General features: G+C 43.7%; 2 protein-coding genes across 6 annotated transcripts in view; one reads left to right on the forward strand and one right to left on the reverse strand.

Annotated features, from left to right (window-relative positions):
• fgf16 (fibroblast growth factor 16) overlaps window positions 1-2,190 on the forward strand; it is a 9,134-nt gene extending 6,944 nt beyond the window's left edge. The window contains exon 3 of the mRNA XM_017473984.3: window positions 911-2,190. Within this exon, the coding sequence (XP_017329473.1) occupies window positions 911-1,156 (246 nt within the window). The 3' untranslated portion in view covers window positions 1,157-2,190. The remainder of the gene's footprint in view (window positions 1-910) is intronic.
• A 3,636-nt stretch (window positions 2,191-5,826) lies between these two features.
• atrx (ATRX chromatin remodeler) overlaps window positions 5,827-23,634 on the reverse strand; it is a 40,013-nt gene continuing 22,205 nt past the window's right edge. For 4 of the 5 annotated variants that reach the window (XM_017473986.3, XM_017473987.3, XM_017473989.3 and 1 more), the window contains 8 exons: window positions 22,840-22,948; window positions 21,014-21,191; window positions 20,388-20,579; window positions 12,600-12,749; window positions 9,477-9,593; window positions 8,979-9,074; window positions 8,408-8,536; window positions 5,827-7,271 (listed from right to left, as the gene is read on the reverse strand). In XM_017473986.3, coding sequence (XP_017329475.1) covers window positions 7,047-7,271; window positions 8,408-8,536; window positions 8,979-9,074; window positions 9,477-9,593; window positions 12,600-12,749; window positions 20,388-20,579; window positions 21,014-21,191; window positions 22,840-22,948 — 1,196 coding nt within the window. In that variant the 3' untranslated portion in view covers window positions 5,827-7,046. Of the gene's footprint in view, window positions 7,272-8,407; window positions 8,537-8,978; window positions 9,075-9,476; window positions 9,594-12,599; window positions 12,796-20,387; window positions 20,580-21,013; window positions 21,192-22,839; window positions 22,949-23,634 lie in introns of those variants that run through there. The other variant, XM_017473990.3, reaches the window with a different exon arrangement.

Consider the following 23,634-nt stretch of genomic DNA (forward strand, 5'->3'; position numbering starts at 1 on the left):
CCTCTCTCTCTCTCTCTCTCTCTATACACCCCTCTCTCTCTCTACACACCTCTCTCTCTCTCTCTCTCTCTCTCTATACGTTCTACATTTCACCGTTTCTCCAGTCACATCTCCGACTAACTCCCTAAAGAATTCAAACCAATTCTTTAAAGAACTTCTACAACGTCCAGCCACCTTAGATGGTCCAAGTGAGCCGCCTTAACACTGACACTTGAGCTAGAGCCATTGCATGACTGCTTTTTTGGCAGGAAACACGATGTAGCCCCAGTGCACTCTATTGTTCTCAGCAATACAGTCAGCCAGCAGCGGTTCACCTGCTGAACCCAAAGCGATCGCTCATTTAGTCCTGTCAGTGGTGTGGTAGTAGCAGGCCACACAGGACTTCTCTCTGGCTGCTGTGTGTGTGTATTATATTATATATATATATGTGTAAGTGTAAGCTGGGCTGGAGAAACAGACCAAAAGGTTAAAAGGTCCGAGGAGTGATTTTGGGTGTAAGTTAAAAAGCCAGCTGTGATGACTTTCTACAGCAAGCACCTGTTGCCCGATGTCAAACATTTGCCACTCATTTCCATACAGTGACACAAGGGGAAAATCAGGTAAAGGAAGAACACACTTATGTAGCCGCAGTCACCTAAGCGGGGACACTCAGCCTGAGAACATTTACTTCTCTTCTAGTTCGATCGGGTCAAGACGTCTTCAGAATTGTAAACTCAACCGAATCGATATCGTAAAACTGAGTAAACAGAGGACAGCGAGAGATTTGTCCCTTTCTCAACCATCTACAAGTGTAAAGGTTCATCCGATTGCGAAATGCCGTTATGTCGTTATAAACCGCGTTACTTTTCCCAGGAAGAATTGCAGAAATGACTTAAAAGCTCATCTTGTCTTCTCTTCGGCTCTCTTGCAGAAAAAGCTGACGGCAGAGTGTGTCTTCCGTGAGCAGTTTGAAGAGAACTGGTACAACACATACGCGTCTACGCTGTACAAACACGCAGACAGCGGGAGGTACTACTACGTGGCCTTGAACAAGGACGGTTCGCCTCGAGAAGGCGGCAGGACTAAAAAGCACCAGAAGTTGACTCACTTCCTGCCCAGGCCGGTGGAGATCGAGAAGATCGCCCAGGCGTACAGGGATTTGTTCCAGCACAGGTGACCAGAAGTCCGGCCAGCTCTGGAGGAGCGGGGAGGGCTGAAGGGGAATCTGAGAGGAATTTAAGGTTTACGGAGACCCTTCCTTTTCTTCCCTCACGACTGTTTAGATTTGCCTTCTGGTCCAAAGCAAGGAGTCCCTCTCCAGCGGTGACTGAGATAAACAGTACGTGTGTGTTCCTGGATGGATCTGTTTCCTCTCCTTAATGGGTTTTAAACCACAGTGCAGAGAGGACATTCCTCCATCCACCGCCAGTGCCAAGAGGTTTCTGAGCGAGAGGTGTTGACTTCAGGGGCCTCGTGGTGTCATGCAACCACCTCATCCTCAGATAACTAACTTACTTCAGTGGAAAATCGCAGAGGAACCACTCCAGACGGAAAGAACCACTCGAGAGCTACGCTCCAGTTTTAGTCTCGGCCATTTCTGTACGTCTTAAAAAAACGTTTTTACGTCTCTCATCCGCTAGCCAGGTTGAAACTCGGATGCTCGTCACGTCTAGCGACATTAGCACCACTGAACTCAAGCACAGGCGCTAATCCCACCGTGAGTGTCTTTGTAAACCCACTAGGGGGTATTTTCATGGTGGACGAGGACGATTTCCTTCCAAAGAACATACAGTAGCATCTCAATAAGAGAAACATAAATAAATAAATAAATAAATAAATAAAGTTTTTCTTTTTATACAAATGTATATTTAAGGGCACTTGGTGAGACACAAGTGAAGAGGTACTGCTAAGTAATAAAACTGGCAAACTTACGGACACAATCACTAATAAATAAAAGCCAAACCAGAAAAGACTGCAGGGTTTTTTTAAGATAAAGGCCACCAAAGAGGAACGAACACCTGTCAGGACAGAGTGGAAAAAGCCCATCTCCAGTGTGAGACACGGAGATAAGACTAGCACTTAGAATTACAATCCACTCTGCAATTTCACTCCTTTTCCTTTTGAAGGTTCTGGAAAGGTCTGCTTGTTGACAGCTTAGAAAAAAGGAAAAAAGAAAAAGAAAAAAAAAAGAAAAAGATGAATGCACTCTCTAAGGGGGGGGGGGGGAGGGTTGGAGGGGAAAGGGAAGAGGGGGGGGGGGGGGGGGGGGGGGGAGAGATGATATTTCTATTGAAACCAGGAGAAAGCTACAGAAAGCTTGGTCGACTGACAAGGTGCGACGTGTCATGTAAGGCTGTCAGGAACATTCTTAAGATGTACGTGACGAGTGTACATATGGATGAACCTATTTATAAAGATGTACGATATATTTATTTTCTGCATACAATGTATAATTCTAAAATCTTTATATAAATATATTTATTTATTTCTTTAAAAAAAAAAAAAGAAAAGAAAAGAAAAAAAAAAAGTCTCTATTTTGTATTGAACTTGAAATGATCCGAATTGTAGATCTCTACTGAAGAGTAGACCAAAGGGCGATCCGTTCGGCACGGACGAACGACAATAAAATTGTCCTGCTATTGATTGTTCATTGCGAGTGACCGTTTTTGCCTGAGGATTTTAAAAATAAATAAATAAATAAATAAATCAAACGAACAAACTGTCTTCTAATTAAAGTGTTCTATGGAGAAGCACCGAGTTGATTTGTTCACTGTATCGAAAAGCGCCTTGGGGGGGGGGGGGGGGGGGGGGGGGGGGAATCCAACGTTTAGGAACGCTCAGAAATGTCGGAAAGGGCCATGGTTATTCATCTCAAACGAAGCATGTCAGACCTGCACGGTTACACAGAATGCCTGCAGTGTAGATCACACTGCACTACACCGGGGGATGAAAGTCCACCTGACAAATGCCTACTGCTCTCGAGAACGTGAATTCCAGAGCAGAGCTGCAGCCCTGCGTAATCAATCTCTATGGAGATGTGGATGATGGCTGATGATGTAAAGAGACCGTTCTTGGCTCGGGAAACCTATGAGAAAGTTCTCCCAAAACAGCCTGCAGAGGCATAAATCAAAAGAGCGCAGCAAGCAAAATGATGATTATTTATTATTATTTTCGCTCTTTGACAAACCCGTTGAAAAATAGGGCCTGAAGACTTTCTGGTGCACGAGAACAACGATCTGGAATGAACGTTCCCTCTAAACCGATCCAGAGCACTGAGCCGATTCTCACACGGAAACGAACTGGAATCCTGGAACAAGCTATGGATAATCTGTGAAAATATGATCAATTAGATCATCTGCTTCGAATTGGCACAAGCACGCTGGGATACTTGTAGCATTAATGCATATTCACGCACCATGAGAGCAGCAGCGGGGCTGAAGTACGCAGATGAGGGGAACAGCTGCTTAGCGGCCAGGAGGAATGCGCTGCAAAACCTAGCCGAGCGGTAATCTCCGTATAAGAAAGACGGGATCAACTTTTCAACATCTGCAAGAGTTGTAATGTTTCGCTCTTTTCGCGAGCTGTGAATGCGCGCTTCCCTTGGGGGGGGGGGGGATAGGGGGAGGAGGTGGTGTTCGAGACGGCCAAACGGAAAAACCAAAAAGACCCCGAGCGGAAGAAATCCTGGCAGAGAAAAGACAGACATGTACAGAAGAAGGAGGTGTCGCGGATGAAGGAGGGACGCTCCCGTACGCCGAGACGAGAAACACGTTCGCAATGTTTACTCGTGCCTATTCGACGTTAAAGCATTTATAATATATAACAAAATACCGCTTATTTACGCACGTGTATTAAACATTCAAAACAAACTCATGACTTTTATTATTCGCATGCTATCTAATTCCTAAAGGAATGACGTCTTATTAGTATCGGCTGGCTGTAATCCTAATCTTTAGGCTCCAAGACGACGTTTTGTTACCAGGACAAGATGCATCTTTTTATTAATTTAAAAAAAAAAAAAAAGGAAAACTAGTGGCCAGTGAGGGCACGAGTGTTTACAGCTGCTATACTGGAAGATGCACGCAGGAACTTGTTTTGCGGACGTTCCACAACATCTAAAAAAGCATAATATAAACGGAAGTACGAGGAGACGTTCTTAAATGAATAAAAATTTGAATTGTTCATAAACTGCTGTGGTTTAAGATGAATAAAACTCTCCGGGACATGCTGTGATGTCTCAGGAAAAGAATCAGCTTCACGCTGCACACAGCTTGCATTTTCCGCATGCGCCCCGCATGCGCATGCGCCCCGCATGCGCCGCATGCGCCCCCCCCCCCCCAAAGTGTTTTACTGTTCGTAAAAACCCAGCTTGCTTATAATTTCTCAGCATCCGAGATCATCATTCAAAACAGATCAAGTCTTCTAAATTCACCAAATTCCTCGGGGGGGGGAACTAAACACACACACAAAAAAAAACCCACCCTAGATATATTTAATGGCAGGGTTGAAGTTAACCATTCAAATATAGACTAGTCACGAGTCACGGTGATGCGAAAGAGGGCAGACAGTGCTTTCCTCAGAGCGTCACACTGCCCTGTGATCGACAATGAGCAGCATGATATAATTATACTATATAGCCAAAAGTATGTGGACACCTGACTTTCATACGCACGTGCTTGTTGAACATCGTACTCCGGATTTACTCCCCAAAAGGTGTCATAATATCCTCTACTCTTACGGGAAGGATTTCCACTAGAGTTTGAAATTTGGCTGTGGTGATTTGCCCCTTAGATCAGGGGCGTCCAATTTTATCCGGGACGAGCCGGTGTGGGTGCAGGTTTTCGTTCCAACCCAGCAGAAGCCACACCTTAGTCTATTGAAAGCCAAGATCGACTGATTAAACGGGTGGAATCGGGTGTTTCTCCTGCTCGGTTGGAATGAAAACTTGCACCCACACCGGTTCGTTCCGGATCGGGTTGGACGCCCCTGTCCGAGAGCATCAGTGAGGTCGGGGATGGCCGTGTCCATCCCAAAAGGTGTTCAGTGGGGGTCGAGGTCAGGACTCCGTGCAGGCCAGTCGAGTTCATCCTGGAGCGGGTTTGGGCTTCTTACTTCCAGTCAAGGGAAATCTTCCTGTACGCTATAGCATACGAAGACAGTCAGACGACCACATACTTTTGTGTTTTCTAATAAGAAGGTTTACTGCCAATAACCGTAATTTCATTCCCTGGAGCAATTATTACACAAAAGCTCCAACAGAAACCGGCAAACACCACAGCATATATAAAATAAAACAAAAACGCCAAATAAACTGTGTACTGGTCCTTATTAGAAAGCGATCGATTGACAATATACACTTCAGTAGCTGTATATTTAATATTCGCTTCCTATTAATACATTCATCGACTCTAGCAGGAGAAACAGAACTCGGTGATTTGTATCCGGGTATTTTAGTTACCTGCTCTGATCTTCTGGTTATTAGGGTTTTCCTCAGTGTCTATTCTCAGAGGTTTTCACAATGCACGCGTCATCGCGCCCATGTCGTCGAACAGACGATAATCCAGGGATATATGATAAATATATCTACGTTCGTTAAAAACGTCACCAAAAATGATGGGTGACCAATAGGGTTCTCGTGACCAAGTTGATTGGCTTCGGGTGACTTAAGAAGAAGTATCCGTCAACAGAACTGAAGGATCATGGGATTGGTGCCTCATCGCTGTGTCTCGGCTGCCAACAAGGCGAGCCTTGTAACCTGAAGATGAATGAATATATAAACAAACAAACAAACAACAAACAACTAACGACACCAATGACACTACTAAATGCAAAAAAAAAATAAAAAAATCACCCTTTTGGTCACTTTATTTAAATGTAATATTAAATACTTATTCTAGTAAATAGTAGATCAGATAAATGGCAAAACAAGTGGGTATATCTGCTAACATGAGAACATCGTGAGGAAAACGAAAAAAAAAAAAGAAGTTGATCTACATTTCTGAAACGCACCCCTGTGCAAACTAGAATCCAATTAGAAATATTTATGCCATTTTTAATTTTTTATTTGATTTTTTTTTTTTTAAATGTGCTGAAAAGTAGAGTATGGTAGCCTGAGGGCCAGCCTAGTACGGTTAAGAAAGCATTATAAGATAGATGCAAGCCTAACCGGTATAATTTGCCTTTAAATTACAGGAACACGACCAGAGAGTCGTCTCGGAGAGACGAGGACCCGCTAAGACGAGAGGAACAAAACAAATGAACAGTACAACACTATGCTAGGCATCACTTTACAACGAGGAATTAGAAGATAGAAAAGTCCAGGGAACCTGGCAAGCAGTTTGAACAACACGGGCATTCCATTACAAGTTAAGCAACGACAAAAAGTGTAAAAGCCTAAAAGCATAATAGAAAAGAAGAGTCTGTTCAATGTGTTTGAAAAACAACAAAACTGTTGATGTAAGGCCATCACTGCATCTATTTTTAAATCTCCCCCCCTGACCCCTCCCACCCCACCTCCTTCTTTGTTTAAGGTGTTTAACAGTGCGTTTTGGGCACCGGGCTTTCACAGCACCACTGATCATCCACTAGTAGACAGATATTATGCAGTACCTAATACGATTCTTCTAGATCACTTAGAACATGTAATGAGCAACACTATGGTCCACAGAGGTTGTAAGTTCATTCTTTGTTATGTATTTTTTTTTTCTCTTTTTTCTTCTTCTTGACCTGTATAAAAAAAAAAAAAAAAATCTAATAATGCACAGCCCTTATTTAAGGGGAAAAGAACAATGCAATGCTTTAAAAGCATTTTGGGAGAATATTTTAAATATGTTGAGCGGGGGAAAAAAAAAAAAAAAAAAAAAAAGGAATAAAACACTAAGGTTGTATATACAGAGAATTACAAACCATACTGCCAAAGTCTTCTAGATATCCATCCCAGATTTCTACATGAACGCTCAAAAGGGGCAAAAAAGGGTCCGAGCTGGTTAATTTTGGGATGCCCACACAGGAGCTGGCCAAAAAAAAAATAAAAATAAAAAGGGGGCACGGTTTTACAGTGAGGGCATCTACAGGCCCTTTGAGGGCCCTGGGTTCTTGCCTATCTGGGAGGTTGGCAGACCCTGGAGGGCACCCAGCTGTTGGTACAGGCCCAGCAGTTCCATCTGACTCATTCCCCCAGCGATGCCGTTCTGAAGAGCCAGCTGGTTCATCAGTATCCCCTGCCTGGCAAGCGCCAGCTGCTGCTCCTGAACCTTTCGATTGGCGATCACCTTCTGCACGTACATCATCAGCTGTGGAGGAGATGGAGATAAGGCGGTAAAATTAGACCGTGATAATCCTACACAAACAAAACAGAAAAGTGAAATGACGAAAGACAGATGGAAGACATTTACTCGAGAACGGACGGGTGTCATATGATCCCCAAACGAGAACATGGACGCGTTTGACAAAAAACGCTTTATAATTTATTTCTTTATGATTATTTTTTATTGAACATGTACCTCAAATTTCAAGTTTGAGATGGAACGGCAACCCACTGCCCAGGAAATCTGATGTGAAAAATGCAAACTGGTGCTCCCTCAGCACGAACTAACCATTACCGTTGTCCAAACACTCGGCATACCTTAAAAGTGAACTTTAACCCTGGGCTAAACCCGACCGTTAATCTTAACCTCAAATCTGCCCGAACTGTAACCCAAACAAGTCGTATTGCTGTGAAACGCTCAACAATGTAAACAGCTGACCCTGCTAAAAAAAAAACAAAAAAAAACGATCATACACTACAGGTCAAAAGTTTAGACACACACATTCTTTATTTTCATTATTTCCCCCTGCATTCTGGAATAATAATAATAATAAAAATCATCAAAACTCTGGAGTAACACAAACGGAGCGTTGGGAATTACGTCGCGAGGAAAAAAAATCCAAAATAATTGAAATATTCGCCCTTTTCGCCTAGAATCTCCAGAAATGTATGCTTGACATTTTCCTCGCCCGATTTCTCGAGGAATTTCCCCGAGATGCTTTTTAAACGGCATTAAAAGGAGTTCACACCGACGCCCGACGCTTAACGGCCGCTTTTCGGAATATTTCGCTCCGAGTCGTCCGTTTAAAAAAAAAATACAAATTTTTTGTAAATGAAATGTCGGTTTTTTAAAATGGAAGAAATGAACACGTCGGCACGATTATATTTTTGTCTACGACACCCATTTCATACATTTTAAATCACACGCCTTCAGATCACAAGGTTTTTAAGATCATGAGAAACATTTCAGTCGAGTGTCCACACGTTCTTTTGACCGGTGGTGTGTGTTACCCAGATTGAGAAGGACCAGCACAGCTTTTATGGAAGGCACTGGGTAACAATGAGTAAAAGTAAACGGGAAAGAACTAGACCGTATATAAAAAAAAAAGAAGAAGAGATTACCGTCTGCTGCTTATTGAGAATGTCTCGGTACACGGCCTCTCTGTGTTTCAGCTCCATGTCGATGGTTGCCTGTCTGGCCAGAGCCATGCCCTGCACCTGGGCCTCTGACAGACTGGGATTCTCCTTCCACTGCCAAACACAAACCCACCTGTTAGTCTGGGCTCTCTGAAGACGCACGCACAGCGTCTCGCGTATAAACCTGGCGTCTCCATAAACATCAAGAAAACATCTTATGTCTTTGATATACCACGAAGAGAAACCTGCTTGGCCCTGCTGTGGGTTTCTCCCAGCATTGTGTGTTAAATCACACACTCCATTTTAATGATCTATTTAAATTCATTTCAATTTAGAAAAATGCATTCAAGATTCTAACAACAGGAAGTGACTTGAACTCTCGATTGTTCAGAATCTGTAAAGTACTTTTCAATAAAAAAAATTCAAATAAAATATTTTTTTTTAAAAAGTCACCTGATCATGTTTCCTTGTTAAACTGGATGAATAACTGAAGAATATCAACATGTACGGATCAAAATTGTTAACATTACTGCCCCGTCTTCTCTCCATTACTTACCACCTGCCCGACGATGTCCTCAAGCGGCTCCCGGGGCAAAGACTTCAGAGCGTTGGTGGCCTCCAACACCTTCTGTCGACCCTGGTTGATCAGGTCCTTCAAATGTAGAATTGTGGAGGAAAAGGAAAGAAAAAAATTTTAAAAAGCGGGAAAGTTGACAATTCATCATCTATGCATTATCGATTATTATCCAAGCGTTATCCGCCTCCCGAATTAACCAGATTTTCACGAATAGCACATTTCCTGTGTAAACGCTCCTGCAAACGATTAAATGGACAGATCTGCTCCTATCCATCTTGATAAACGAGCTGCAACGACAGCCGCGGTCTTCTGTTTATTTGAACATACCATGCTTTCGATAACACAATGGCAATGAAGGCACTCGTAAATAGCAGTTGGCACAGACCCGCGCCAACTGTCGAGTGCCGGGGACGCGTGTGAATGAGCTGAGGAACCGCGGCATGCAAAGTGTGAATGCGGTCCCTAATTATTACCAACCTCCAGCTGCTGGTTGGACATAGAGGCCAGAGCTGCCACGTTGAAGGGGAAGTAGTTAGACGATCCTCCGATGCCTACGGAAGGATACGCCGGCTGGTTGAAGCGCATGGAGAGACCCTGGAACGAATTTAAAAAAAAAAAAAAAAAGAAGAAGAAGAAGAAGATCCCATTCTGTTAGTACAGAGGACATGCACTAAATGACCAAGAACATGGACTAAATTAGAAGATATTTAAGAAAAATGGCAAATTTCAGCCATGTTGGTTTAAAAAAAAATTTAAAAAAATAAAAAAGGTCACGTGTGACCCCCGGTTTGTGTTACTGAGTGATGGGACATCGATTAAAAGAATGTCCAGACAGATTAACGGACGTTTGCTCCAGCTTCAACTAGATAGACGGACTGTCCTCTCTGTCCGTGCGCACACAGGCCTCACTTACTCAAAGATATAAACGAGAGAGAATTTACTCATGACACCCTTCAGATGTATGTTACGACGACTATAAGACAGGACCGAACACTGCATGAAGCAAAAATTTAATAATAATAAGAAGTTCCTCACACGTGTCGAAACGAGTCAGTCTTTACTTTGATGCGTTAATCAAAGCGCCCTTTCGTTCTGACTCCACGTTCCGCCTGCATGACGTGTCCGCCATCTGCGGTGAACAATAACGGTCACGCCTTTCTGTTGCGGCCGGCAGACGGCGATCAGCGGCTCAGAATGTGCGGAAAACGCCAGGGTGAACGTTCACCTCGCGTCTGCGCTAAACAATGCTCTCGCGAGTGCGCCCCTGTAGCAGATGCGTGCTTGCTCATTCTCTGTACCTTTCTGGTGTGTGTGTGTGTGTGCACTTTTCATAAACACACCCTGATGCTGAATGACCACTCTCCCAGATGTGAGCCAGAGCAGGTGTGCTGCAGCAGTGGAGGGGTCAGCACAGAGCACAGCTGGCCCTCGACTGTACATGTAATGTAAACTGGGTCGTTTACATTACGACTTATATATACACACACAATATATTGTTTAACTAACAGCACTAAACATTAAACAATTAGGACACGTTTATGTTTATTACTGTAGCTTAATTACAAACGAGATTCGGATAAAACTAACGAGGGACCGTTTATAACGAACAAAAGGGGCCGAGGCTTTTTACGGCACTCTTTAGAGATTCTCAAATCTGATTGGTCAGAGAGTGAGTATGTGTTCTATTATTATTATTATTATTATTAGCACAGCTCTGACAAAAAAAAAAAAAAAAAAAGATGAGAGTCTTTAATTAATAATAATAATAATAATAATAATAATAATAATAATAATAATAATTCAAAAAATCCGTACCATCAGTAAAATCTTGAAGCCTCATCACGCCACCTTGCCGTTGATTATTTTCCTATATCAGCATGCCTGATATTTGGTAAACGGTAAAAATACCAGTGGTACCGAGTGGCATTTCCCAGTTTTCATGGGTTCAAGTGTTAAAACAGAGCGATTCGTGATGCTTCAGACTCGGCATTAAAAAAAAGAAAGAAAAAAGGAAGAAATAAACCCCTATACAGAACCTCCTATAGTCTGCCTGATCAGAAGTGTGCGCGCATGTCAGCATAACGATTGCAGCGGGGTTTCCCTGGCAACGTAAACATTCCAACACCGACAGTGGAATGTTTCAGCTTTTGTTTTCACACAAGTACGTATTTCCCTGGGCGCAGTGCTCGCTGTAAAGGGCAAAAAAAAAAAAAAAGGGTATTGTGGTTAGTGCGCACTTGATTGCTGCTTCCCACGTCCTGCTGGTTAAAAAGCTACACTGATTACCTTCGGATCGTATCGCAATCGGCGCAGCGGTGGTGGCGCAGTTTAGCGCTTCTGGATAAACCGAGCCACACCGTCCCTGAATCGGGCTGCCCGTCATCATGGCGGCTACAGACTTAATTACCCAGAGGCCTAGCTTTGATACAGCCGAGTAGACATCTAGGCTGACCGCTGAAGACTGGGATTATCTTGTAGTCCAGCCACTCTGTTAACTCCTCCCCCTAATATTTATGTGAAAAAGGTTCATCATCTTTCCTAAATTCAACTAACGGCTCATCGCTGAGCAGTTATGCATTACTGTAGAAACTCGACTCACCCCATTCCTACACTTCTCCATCTCTCTCTTTTTTCCCCCCTCTTCTGTAAAGTATTTCTCTATCTAAGATCAAGCAGAGATATTTATAGACCAGTACATTCCTTTTTTTGACTGGTTTACTAACACGTGCTGTATCCAGAGCCATTAAGTAAGGGTGCTGCAAACAAGATCCAGAAGCTGTATCCGAAGAACTTCACTTGCACACGGCCATCATTCACGACCTCTGTGACCACTTTTGGAAACTGTTCCTAATGGAAAATTTGACATTACGCTGCTATTTCATGTAGCTGGCTGGAAAGACAATAAATATAGACGATAAGTATCGGGATCAAAAACCCCGGGGGGGGTTTGGGGGGTGGAGGAGAGGCTGCGGGTGAAGTTTCAACAACTCGGAGAAAGACATCTTAAGATAGGCTACGTGGTAAGCCAAGACCATTATTAGGTCATCCGACCATCCATCCATTCATTTTCTGTACCGCTGATCCTACAGAGGATGACTCTGGGCACGAGGCGGGGTCACCCTGGATGAGATGCCAACCCGTCGCGGGTCACGATCACACACACGCTCCCATGAAACTAACAATTTGTAAACGCCAGATCGGCCTACAACGCATGTTTTTGGATTGGGGAAGGAAACCGGAAGTACCTGGAGGAAACCCGCGAAGCACGGGGAAAACGTGCACTACACTATACACGAGCGGGCCCGGAGGCAGGAATCGAACCCCCGACCTCGGAGGTTCTTCCACTTTCTTACTTTACAGAATACAGAAAATGGCGATCCTTCACACCTAGAAGTGTTGTATAGCAGACAAGTCATTCTTGGTAAAGGAGAGAGAGAGAGAGAGAGAGAGAGAGAGAGAGACACACAGAGACAGTGAGAGACTGAGAGAAACACAGAGTGAGACAAAGAGTGAGAGAGACTAAGAGTAAGAGACAGAGAGACACAGAAACTCTGAGACTGAGAGAGACACAGACACTGAGCGAGACAGAGACAGACTTACCTTTTTCTCTGCCTCATACTCGGCCCAAGCGGCCTTACGTTCCTCCTCACTCAAAGCCTCCTCCTCTTTGTGGTCCAGTAGAGAATCATGCTCGTGGTAACCCACAATCTGATCCTTGAAGTTTTGAAGTAGCTCAGCGAGAATTGGGTCCTGAGTGGGAAAAAAAGGGTGGAGTGGGGAGGACAGGTGAGCACTCCTGCGAAACACACACACACAACCCTTAAGCATTTAGGTGAACATGATCCTTCAGGCAAGACGGACTTCCCGTGATTACCGCTGTTTCTGTTCCCAGTTTGTGACATCTGTTAATCAGGGACAAACAAACCCTTGTGGCCCCATAATCAACCAGAAGAAAAAAGAAAAAAAAGGCTTACTTTTTATGTTGGTTTATTTAAAGTAATCAAAAACTTTTAATCAGAAGACAGGAAAAACATCCTAATCCAATCACAAATTACACGTCGCAATTTAGCAGCTGGGTTGCAGCACGGATTTCCAAAAGCTGCACCGACCAGCAGTCCAACGCTCATACGTGCCCCCCCCACCCACCCTTCTTTAAAGCGATGCAGGTTTCCATGACAACACTGTTGTGTCAAAACAACACCCGAGTAAAACCGAATTCTCCGCCGGCCGTTTCACGCGAACGTGGTTTAGGTTACTCTCCGCCGCAAACGCTCGCTTTCCTTTGTCTTGCCTTCGCATTAAAGTGGACCCTTCCTATTTGGCGGACTTCGACGCGTCGGCTGAAAGATGAACGTTTTCGCTCGTGCTGATTGAAGACGCGTGACGCAAAAGAGCTCAAATAAACAACAGGTAACAAGGCATCCAAGTAGAATTAGATCTTTACTGAGAAGGTACTTCGAGGGACAAAAATCATTTAAAATCAAATCAAATCAAATCAAATCAAATAAATAAATAAATAAATGAATAATCAGAACAGTTCAAGGTCTATTTATGGAAAAACAAAACCTAAAGATATCTAGGCTCAGACAGGTAAAAATAACACTGCCATGTTTTCCGCATTACGCCACAGCAAAGTAATGGACTGCAGAGCTACAGATCCCTCCACATCAAGTCGTTTGGCTAAGTGGACTCGATGGCTGGAAAATAAAAACATGTGGCAAAAGCAAAGTACAATCAGTGAAGGTCCAGCCCATCCCCTCCACAGCCAGAAATCATGGCTGCACATTCAGTCAAGCCTGAGTTACTAATTAAAACATGGCAGAATACTGAACCCCCTCCTCCACTGCACTATCAACGCTTTAAAAACCTCTCCAAGCAACATCACCCAGGTCTCACAAAAAACACAGAAAACTAATCCTGAAGGTGCGTTTACATTACTCAACATGCACAGTAAAGGAGGATTTTGCCGTGAAAAAAAAGGGTGGGGTGGTGGTGTTCCCAGCAAAGAAGGTAATTTGATGATTAAGCTGTTGCTTACATCTCCGCTGAACATATTTCAAACACTGCCTGCTCTACGCTGTAGCCCAGAGGCAGAGCAGGAGCCTGGGTTTAACTGAACACTCTTCATTGCTGAGCTGGTAAATGGGTCAACAGAGCTGAGGGGGTCGAATGACAGTGGCGCGCTGTCTGGGGAGAGCTCGCGATGCTGGGATTCCTGATTAATCACTGAGCTGGAGCTTCCCGGGTGGTCCTGGCGGTCTCGTCAACCTGCCCAACATGTGCATCTCGAGCAGAGCCACTAATGACCGTAAATGCTGGCTGAACCATGGGCTATTCCTTTGTATAAAGACGGCTTAAGAGAACGCTATCGTTTTACCTCCAAGCATTAAAAAAAAAAAAAAAAAAAAAAAAAAAAAAAAAAAAAAAAAAAAGGAGGGGGGTGGGGTGGGTAAAAAGCTTAAAACGAAAACGAAAGAAAGCCACCTTAGTTTACTTTTTTTTTGGAGAGGGGGTGAAAGAGGTCGCACATGAACTCCAAAAGCGGAGAAAGAAAACTGGAACGTGGCCTTGGATCATGATACGGAGTCGAGGATGGTCAAAGAGGTGAATCCCAGGCTTTGGATGACGGTACCGAGTCGAGGAAGCGAACCTGGGCTTTGGATCATGGTATTGAGTCAGAGGTGAATCCCGGTCTTTGGATCATAGTATTGAGTCGAGGAAGCGAACCCGGGCTTTGGATCATGGTACCGAGTCGAGGAGGTGTATCCCGGGCCGGTGTCTGAACAGTACGCTCTTTGAATCAGCGCAACATTCCTCAGAAGTTTGCAAGCGGTTCAAACACTGAAGCTTCCTGTGCTGGTTCGAGATGCCAAAAGGCATTAGTGGCAACCTGTTCAATGTAGAGTACATGCTCATTCGTTCCAAACGTGGAGATCATACGAACCTTTCAAGAACGAAGGTGCAATCAACACCAAGTGATTCGGCCTCACTATTAAGAGTCGTACACGCTCCGTTAAGAGTGTAAACGGACGTCAACACGGTATTTGAAACGAACGGATAATGGGTTTGTTTTCCCAAACTGACACAAAATAATAGGCATACTATTGGGGTTTAAATAATTACCGCTCGAGCGGGATTTAACAAAACAGTCCCGCGGACAAACTCTAGCCGAGACCCATGACGAACTCGAGTGATGCAGCTGAGGTCGAGGAACTGTCGAGAGCCAGAATTCAGACCATGCTGACAATGGTGGCAGTAGGGGGGTCTCCAAAAAAAGAAAAAAAACCCCAAAAACCCCACACCACTCATAAATTCAGATACACATATGAATATCTTGAGCAGATACAAACAGTGGCATTGTGGTATACTCCTAAACCTTCGCCATTCTTTATTTCAACTGATCTCTTTCCTTTTAGACAGACTTATCGAGCAAAGGCGGCCTGAATGACCCTTGTAAAAGGTGTGTGATGAGCAACATCTGTAGCACCATCTGAACCAGTGCTACAAGAAAGAAAAAAAAAAAAAAAAAAAAAAAAAAAAAAAAAACTGGCTAGTTTTTCCCCCCATAAGCTTTTGTGTTCATTCAGGGAATTTGTTTAAAAAGTTCTGGCAAACAAGACCACGAAAAACTTGTAATCCAAAAAATCCCAAATAAATCTTGATGGTGCTTTAAAAGAAACGCAAAAGCATCAAAGTTCAAAGTACCAGGACTATTTTATCCCCAGTGTTTATAACTCAAGTATACTGCTTTATATTTACTTCAAATAAAGTACTCCTCTTTTTTCAATTTCAGCCCAAATTTCTGGACCCCTGAGGGTTTGTTTCTCTTTTTTTTTTTTAACCATCTAATTATTCGCACATGTTTCCGATCTCTCAAGACACTATAAATGTCATTTGCTCTTCAGAAAGGTGGAGTACTGAGAGAGAATAACGTGAAAGAAGAATGGTAGAAGTATGCTTGAACACAATCTCCATGCACTGTAGTACTTTAACGCAGAAGAATCAGTTGTACCCTGGGTTCACAGTTGGTACTAAAATAAATGACCTCGCCAGGAAATATAATCTGTTTACTAAGAACTCAAGCAGCACTACAAAATGGCTGCATCCCAGACGGACGCAGCGGGGGACTGAGTATATTATGCCAAAATAACAAGACAAAAAGAAAAATTACGGTAGCCCTTAGCCTTTTTTTTAAAGTTTAAACTTGTTTCATCTTCATGTTGGTCTATTTTCACTTTGGTTAAAAGTTTCCTATATTACCCAAGACGCCGTCGTTCAAATACCAGCTGGTAGTGCTGCCAGTGAGATCGGTCATCATTTCATCGCTTTAGGCAGAGTGAGATGCGGCAGCGCTTTAGCGGTTTCTCTCCCACCTCCTCATCTGTACTCTCTGCTCGCATAGATAAGGCTTCACCTTTTATGCCGATACAAGTCAACGCTCAATGTGAAAATGATTCGACCCCCATTGCAAATCAGGTTTATATAAATACCCAAACTGGCTAGGGGCAGGAAAATGTTAAATACCTGGACGGGGCAGAAAAAGGAAGCTATCAAGGATTTAGTGAGCACGGTAAGGCGCGTAATAAACGCAGGAGGTTTCCATGCCAGAACTCCAAGACGTACACCACTACTGACTCAAAAGCCCAAGAAAAGTCAGCTCAAAATCATATAAATAATCCACAGAAGTTTTGGGATTCTGTTCTGTGGAGCGATGAAACGAAACGAACTTTTCAGCACGATGGACCAGCGGTACGTCTGGAGGAAGAAGAATGAAGAAAGAACACTCCACAGTCGAGCATGGTGGTGGCTCGGTGATGCTCTGGGGCTGCTTTGCATCCTCTGGCACTGGAAACCTGCAGCGTGTGGAAGGCGAGATGGATTCATTGAAGGATCAGGAAATCCAAGAAGAAAACATCACGCAGTCTGTGAGGAAGCTGCAGCTTGGGCGTCATCAGAACTTCCAACAGGACAATGATCCCAAGCATACCTCAAATTCCACCAAGGCTTGGCTGCAGAAGAAGTTCTGGAAGATTCTACAGGGCCATCACAGTCACCTGACTTGAACCCCATAGAAAATCTCTGGTGGGATTTGAAGGCGGCGGTTGCAGCACGCAAACCCAAGAATATTACTGAACTGGACGCCGCAGCTCGTGAGGAATGGGAGAAGATTCTTCAGGAACGCTGCCAGAAGCTCTGCATCTCGTTTGCAGCAGGTCATAACAGCAAAAGGGTTCTCTACTAAGTACTAAAGATGCCTGCCATGACGGGGTTGAATAGTTTTGAGACTGGAGAAGTCATTCCAAGTTGCATTTTCAGTTGATTTTGGGGAAACCGCTTGAAGCATTCGTTGTGTTGAACTATTTCAACTGCTTGTTTGATTTGTTCATCGCAAACAGCTGAAAGTCTGAACATTTTAACAATAAACCGGATTTGAATAATTTGAGTGCAACTGTAAGGAAAACGGTGACTGAGGAAAAAGAAGCTCGTGCTTTCTTGTTGAAAGACGAAACATGAACGTAACTGAGCTAACAATATCAACCTAAAGCTTCTGAAGAGACCTCCAAGAGGTTTAACAGTACTATGCAACAAAAGCTATATTATATATATATATATATATATATATATATATATATATATATATATATATATATATATATATATATATATATATACACACATACACATACATATATATACACACACACACACACACACACACACGTGATATGCAAGATCCCTCCGTGAAGACGGATTTCAGCAGACACTGCTGTTGACCTGCAGGTGCATGAACCACAGTGAGCAAGGGCTCCGGGGCAGGAGGTTTTTTTTTTTTTTTTTTTTTTTTTTTTGGTGGAATGTAATGGCTTGAGATATTTGTAATACCTGACCGTAGCCAGTCAAAACAGCTGCACACAAATTATACACATAACCTTACTGCCCTATTATAAACAGTCTCCCACAAGCTGAGCACTTCACATCTGGCATGACGCCTGATGTCCTCCTTCTATCACAGCGGCCTCCACCACTCTTTCAAACCTTATTCAATGGCTGATGTCCAGCAGTCAAAGGCATTCGTTTTCTATGCCAACATCTAGAGTGGCGATGAAGTGAGAAACTCTAACAAGCACCATGCGTCACACTCCTTATGCCTTTTTTATCCCCGGTAAGGACTAAAACGTAAAAACGTCAGTGTGGGGGAGGTGGAGTTCGGTTAAGAAACATCTGGGGAGGCTTATTAAGACTGGTTCCTGCAGCTAATTATCCTCAGTTGAAATCTGGTCCTTTGCTCCGTGAGGCCCAGTCAGCGGGGAACTAAGAACAGTAGCAAATTACTACGTTCCCACCAATGAACCACTGGGAAGACAGGCCAAGTCAGGCCCCACCCTACACCGTCAGTTGGCTCATCCCTGGAGCCCAGGTACATAAAAGAGCTGCAGTACGGCCTGAGGCTGCTCCAGACCCCAAGCTGGGTGGCTCTCGTGTCTGGGCCATGGTGCTCTTCTTTGTCATTACGGTGGAAATCTGCAAGCTTCCTTTGTCTCCAATTAGTTTCTCTGAAGAGTGTAAGGGCATCCTGAATGGGTGTTTCGAATAATGACCATTCATCAGGAGGGGAAAAAAAAGAAAAAAGAAAAGAAGAAGAAGAAAAAGGGGGAAGCAAAGTTTACGGTGCTCCTTTGAAAACTTCAGAGACAAAGCGGTGAATCAGCTTTAAACAGATGGCCTTCATGATGGTAGGCTTGTTTGGGTGAGGGGAAGGGAGGTCAGAGCTGCTGCAAGCCACATTCAGAGGCAGGAAGGCTGACTGAGCAGGATGTGTGTGCTACAAGGAGGGGGTGCGGGTGAGATTTCCCAGAAATACCTAGGGCAGCGAGGTGGGGTGGGGTGGTAAGCCGCTATTGCTAAATCATACAAAAGTTTGTATTTGAAGGAAGGAGGTGTAAGGAATAGCGCAATACCAAACATTCATACATGTCCATCGACCTGTGACACATTTCTAGATCTGTACATCTAAATTAAATACTGAAAGTGCTGAATGAAGAATAGAAACACTGGCCTAAAAGGTATACTTTACAGGGTCGTGTAAAAACAAAGTACAAGTCTGCCAAGTTTAAAAATATTTCCTCTGTTCCATAAACTTGGCTGTGGCATAGTGAGAAATAGAGATAGGACTAAAGGCTTTGAGGGATGACTGACTCATCTTCATACCATTACAGCCAGCAGATTCCATCCATAACAGCTGACTTGTTGCATTCTGGTGCACATATGGCCAAATGTAGTCATCTCTAAGGAGCTTGTTTCAAAAACAAAACCAGAAATATTAAAGGAATTTTTTACGCCAAGCAACATTTAACAAATCTGAGATGCCATTGTAGGCAATGGAAAAAAAAAAAAAAAAACAAACAGCGTGCAATGTTTTGTATACATATACATACTCCACTCCCCCCCCATTTAACTGTGGTGAACAGATTGTTCGTCAATACATGGTAGGTTGAGAGAATTTATCCATCATCGCTCCACAACAAACCAACAAAATCGTACCGGTGAGAAAAGCCGGGGCGACGACGGAATGATATAACTACCAGCAGAAACGGGTTTATTTCATTTCATCGCTCGCGTTACTAATGCACTTAAAGTCAATGGGAACATAACGTGCCTGGAAAAGGTCAAAGAATAAAGCTGCGGAGCGCCCAAAACGATGAATTCAGCTGAACTCTTTAGCGCGGTGGTGTCAGTGGGGGTCTACTTTGATACTTGGATAAACTGTCTGTGGTAAATAACACTAAACAGACAAATATCTGTGCAGCTGTGTGCATTTGGACACATTTCGATGGACCTGCACTGGATTTCTTTATCTCCAATTAGTCTCCACCGGCATCAGTTCTGCAATATAAACGCTTTCTGGTAAATACGTGTAAACAGAGGCATCTCTCTCTCCCTCTCTCTCTGCAGCTGCTCGTCGTTGTGTGCGGCTGGACGCACTAGCTAAGCCCAATGGATTCTTGTAAACACTGCAGGGGCTCTTTCCTGTGACAGCACACCTGTGCCAAAGTGCTAGCAAAAAAAAAAAAAAAAAAAAAAAAACACGAAAGAATGAAAGAAAGAAAGAAACGATCGGGACAAAGCTAAAACATCTCACCCCTCCCATTTACCACCACCCCTTGAAGCGCAATAAATGCTTTGGAGCCAAGCCGCATGAGTAAACAGAGTTTATCACCCCCTGTAAAGTTCAAAGGCAGCATGGTACCCACAAAACAGGTTTTGGAGCATTAAACTTGCGGGGACTTGATAATAAGAAAAAGATACATGTTCAAACGATTGCAGGCGCTCGGTGTTCTGTAGCATCCTATGTGCAATATGGGAATTGCAGTAAACTTGCCCCCTTACCTTGGGTAACATGGGTGTGGACCTCTTGCTTTTCTTTTCCGACGGGTCATCCAGCTGGTCTGGCTCGAAACTGTAGAGTTCAGTCAGTTCGTTCATGGTGAAGTGGCGCTCAATCTGCTGTTGGTCCACCACACGGAATGATAGGGACTGTTTGGTCACCTGCCTGTCGTAAATCTTATCCTCCATGGTTCCCTGTTGTAAAACAGACTAACGGCATTAAGACGCCATTGTACTTTGATTCTAGACGGTTCAGGACTCCGATAGTGCTTTGGAAGCAAAGCACTACCTACTCTCTTCCGCATATAATCAGCTCACAGACATTCATAACCGGCTAGCGTGGTGGCGAGTGACGAGGGATAGAGCGTGTGTATGTATTCCTCCAAATCGGACTGCACGACCAATTCATCTGCCTTGGCTCCCAGCCATGGACGTCTGTGGCACCACTGGGATTTGACCTAATGATCTCCAAATGCTTTGTTGTTGCTCCACATTAAATTTTGTTTTTATGTACGTCGTATTAAAGCGGGAGCGCGAGAACGCGCCGGTAATACAATTCGCACGTCACGAAGAGCCTGAGAACAAACAAACAAACAAACAAACAAATAAATAACCCACGCATTCCCTACCTGAGCCAAAAACCTGTAGACGTACACGGTTTTCAGTTGGCCGAAGCGGTACACCCTGAAAATACTCTGAATGTCATAGGACGGATTCCACGAGGCATCGAAGATGATGACCCGGTTTGCTGCCACTAGGTTGATCCCTAGAGAACCAGCTCTTGTCGAGATGAGAAAAAGACGACCCCTGAAGGGAGAAAGAAGGGGAAAAAAAAGAAAGAAATAAAAGATATACATACACAGTTCATGGAAAGTGAGGATGATAAGGTTTAAAAAATTCATTTAAAATGTTGAGTATCCCAGTTGAATGTGTTTGCAGGAATACAGGTGCAGCTCAAAAAAATTAATATCGTGGAAAAGTTCATTTCCCCCCCTTAGCTGAATTCAAAAAGTGGAGCTTTTCATATATTTTCGATTCATTACACATAGTGAAATATTTCAAGCTTTTTTTTGTTTTAATCATGGAAATCAAAAATCCAGTATCTCAGAATATTAGGATAAAGAATTTATAATACAGAAATGTCGACCGGATGAAAAGTGTGTTAATTTATGCGCCGATACTCGGTCTGGGTTTTAATCCTTTTGCAGGAATTACTGTATCAGTGCGGCGTGGCATGGAGGCGATCAGCGTGTGGCACTGCTGAGGTGTTCTGGAAGCCCAGGTTGCTTTGATAGCGGACTTCAGCTCGTCTGTATTGTCGGTTCTGGTGTCTCTCGTAGATTCTCTATGGGGTTCGGGTCAGGCGAGTCGGCTGGACGATCGAGCACAGTAACACCACGGTCAGTAAACCAGTTACTAGTAGTTCTGGCGCTGTGGGAGGTGTCGAGTCCTGCTGGAAAAGGAAATCAGCATCTCCATAAAGCTCGTCAGCAGATGGAAGCATGAAGTTCTCTAAAATCTCCTGGTCGACGCTGCATCGACTCTCGACTTGAGAAAACACACTGGACCAACACCAGCAGATGACATGGCAACCCAAATCATCACTGACTGTGGAAACTTCACACTGGACTTCAAGCAGCTTGGATTCTGTTCGTCTCCACTCGTCCTCCAGACTCTGGGACCTTGATTTCCAAATGAAATACAACATTGACGTTCATCTTCCCCGTGATTGTGGTCGTGTGTACTGAACCAGACCGAGAGATTAAAGACTCAGGAAACCTTCGCAGGTGTTTCGAGTTAATTAATTCACTGATTAGTCTCTTCTCAAGTTGACATTATTAATTCTTTATTTGAATATTTTGAGATACTGGATTTTTGATTCCCATGAGCTGTAAGCCGTCGGGGGGGATGAACTTTTCCTACGATATTCAAATTTTTTGAGATGCACCTGTATATTCTTGCTACAAGCTTTAGTTTAGTGGACTGTTTTTCCTGTCTTCAACTTAGTTAATACAAAAAAGTTCCAACTCTGGTATACTGGCACAGGAAAAACACTGTTTACTGTTCATCGTAACGATTAAGGAATACCACCGAAAAGAGTTCTTTAGACGGCTCTAGCCATCTAATACATATCCATTTCTTCAAAGGAATCCCAGGGTTTTATACAGAACCTTGTACGGGTCAGACGGTCAAAAGAACTAATTAAGAACACAAATTTCGGGGTGCGTTAAGGTGGTGGCAGCTAATACGGAAATCGAACTCATCGGCCTTTTCAGTCCTGCAAATGTGTTATCCCAAGCTGCTCCACATGAACTGTGCTTGTAGTTAGGGTGGGTATGTATGTAAAACGTGATGCATTTGAAACCATTTCCCCTTGCAGATAAAGAGCGAAGGAGTTGGCTTTGTCTGGCGCACCGCAGTGGGGGGGAGGGGGAGAAGAAGAAGAAGTGTTTACCGAACATTGCTGGTGTCATTGAATTCTTCAGCCCATTTCTTCCTAGTAATGGCATTGGTAGACCCATCCAGTCGGTAGTAGTCAATGTTTCTGAACCACTTGCCCTCACCTTCGAGAGAAAACAACGTTAGAGCCACTCGGCGCCGACTCGCTTTGTACGAGCGCCTCACAAAACGACGACGGCGGCGTGAGCGGGCGGCGCTCTGTGCTGCACGAGGTTTCTTTCTCACAGAGAACAAACAAGCTGATCCAGTCATAACAAAACCCAGTGTGGTAGAAGCAGCGTGATAATGCCTGATGAGCCAGCTGCGTTCAAGTAGACCTTAGGTAAAAGAATGCACACGGAAAAGTGGCTGAGCGGAGGGTACTCATGTTTGGCCTTTAATATTACTGCCTCCCTCCTGTGAGAGTGTTCATAACTAACATTACAGTATATGTTTCCAATTACTTCTCTGTGATCTTTTCATTACAAATTGCAAAGCCTTAAGCAAACAATTTCGGGGGAGGGGACGAGAGGGGGGGAAAAAAAAAAAAGTCAAGGTCTAATCATTTTCAAAACGAAAGCAAGAACAGCTGCTGAAGTTTAATTAAGAAAATGACCTTACGCCAGAGGCTGTTGGGTCCGAGTGTGTAGGATGCGTGTGAAATCGAGACCTTTTTAACTCGGATCCGTGTCAGATGTGCGCTAAAAGTCAGAAGACGGGCTCCTAAATTCGACCGCCGCGCTTTTAACTCGCTCGATAATCATAAGAACGCAGGTACGAGAGGTGATGTTTGATTGACACGGTGTTCTGG

Source organism: Ictalurus punctatus, chromosome 8, assembly GCF_001660625.3.
Source record: "Ictalurus punctatus breed USDA103 chromosome 8, Coco_2.0, whole genome shotgun sequence".
NCBI classification, from domain to species: domain Eukaryota; kingdom Metazoa; phylum Chordata; class Actinopteri; order Siluriformes; family Ictaluridae; genus Ictalurus; species Ictalurus punctatus.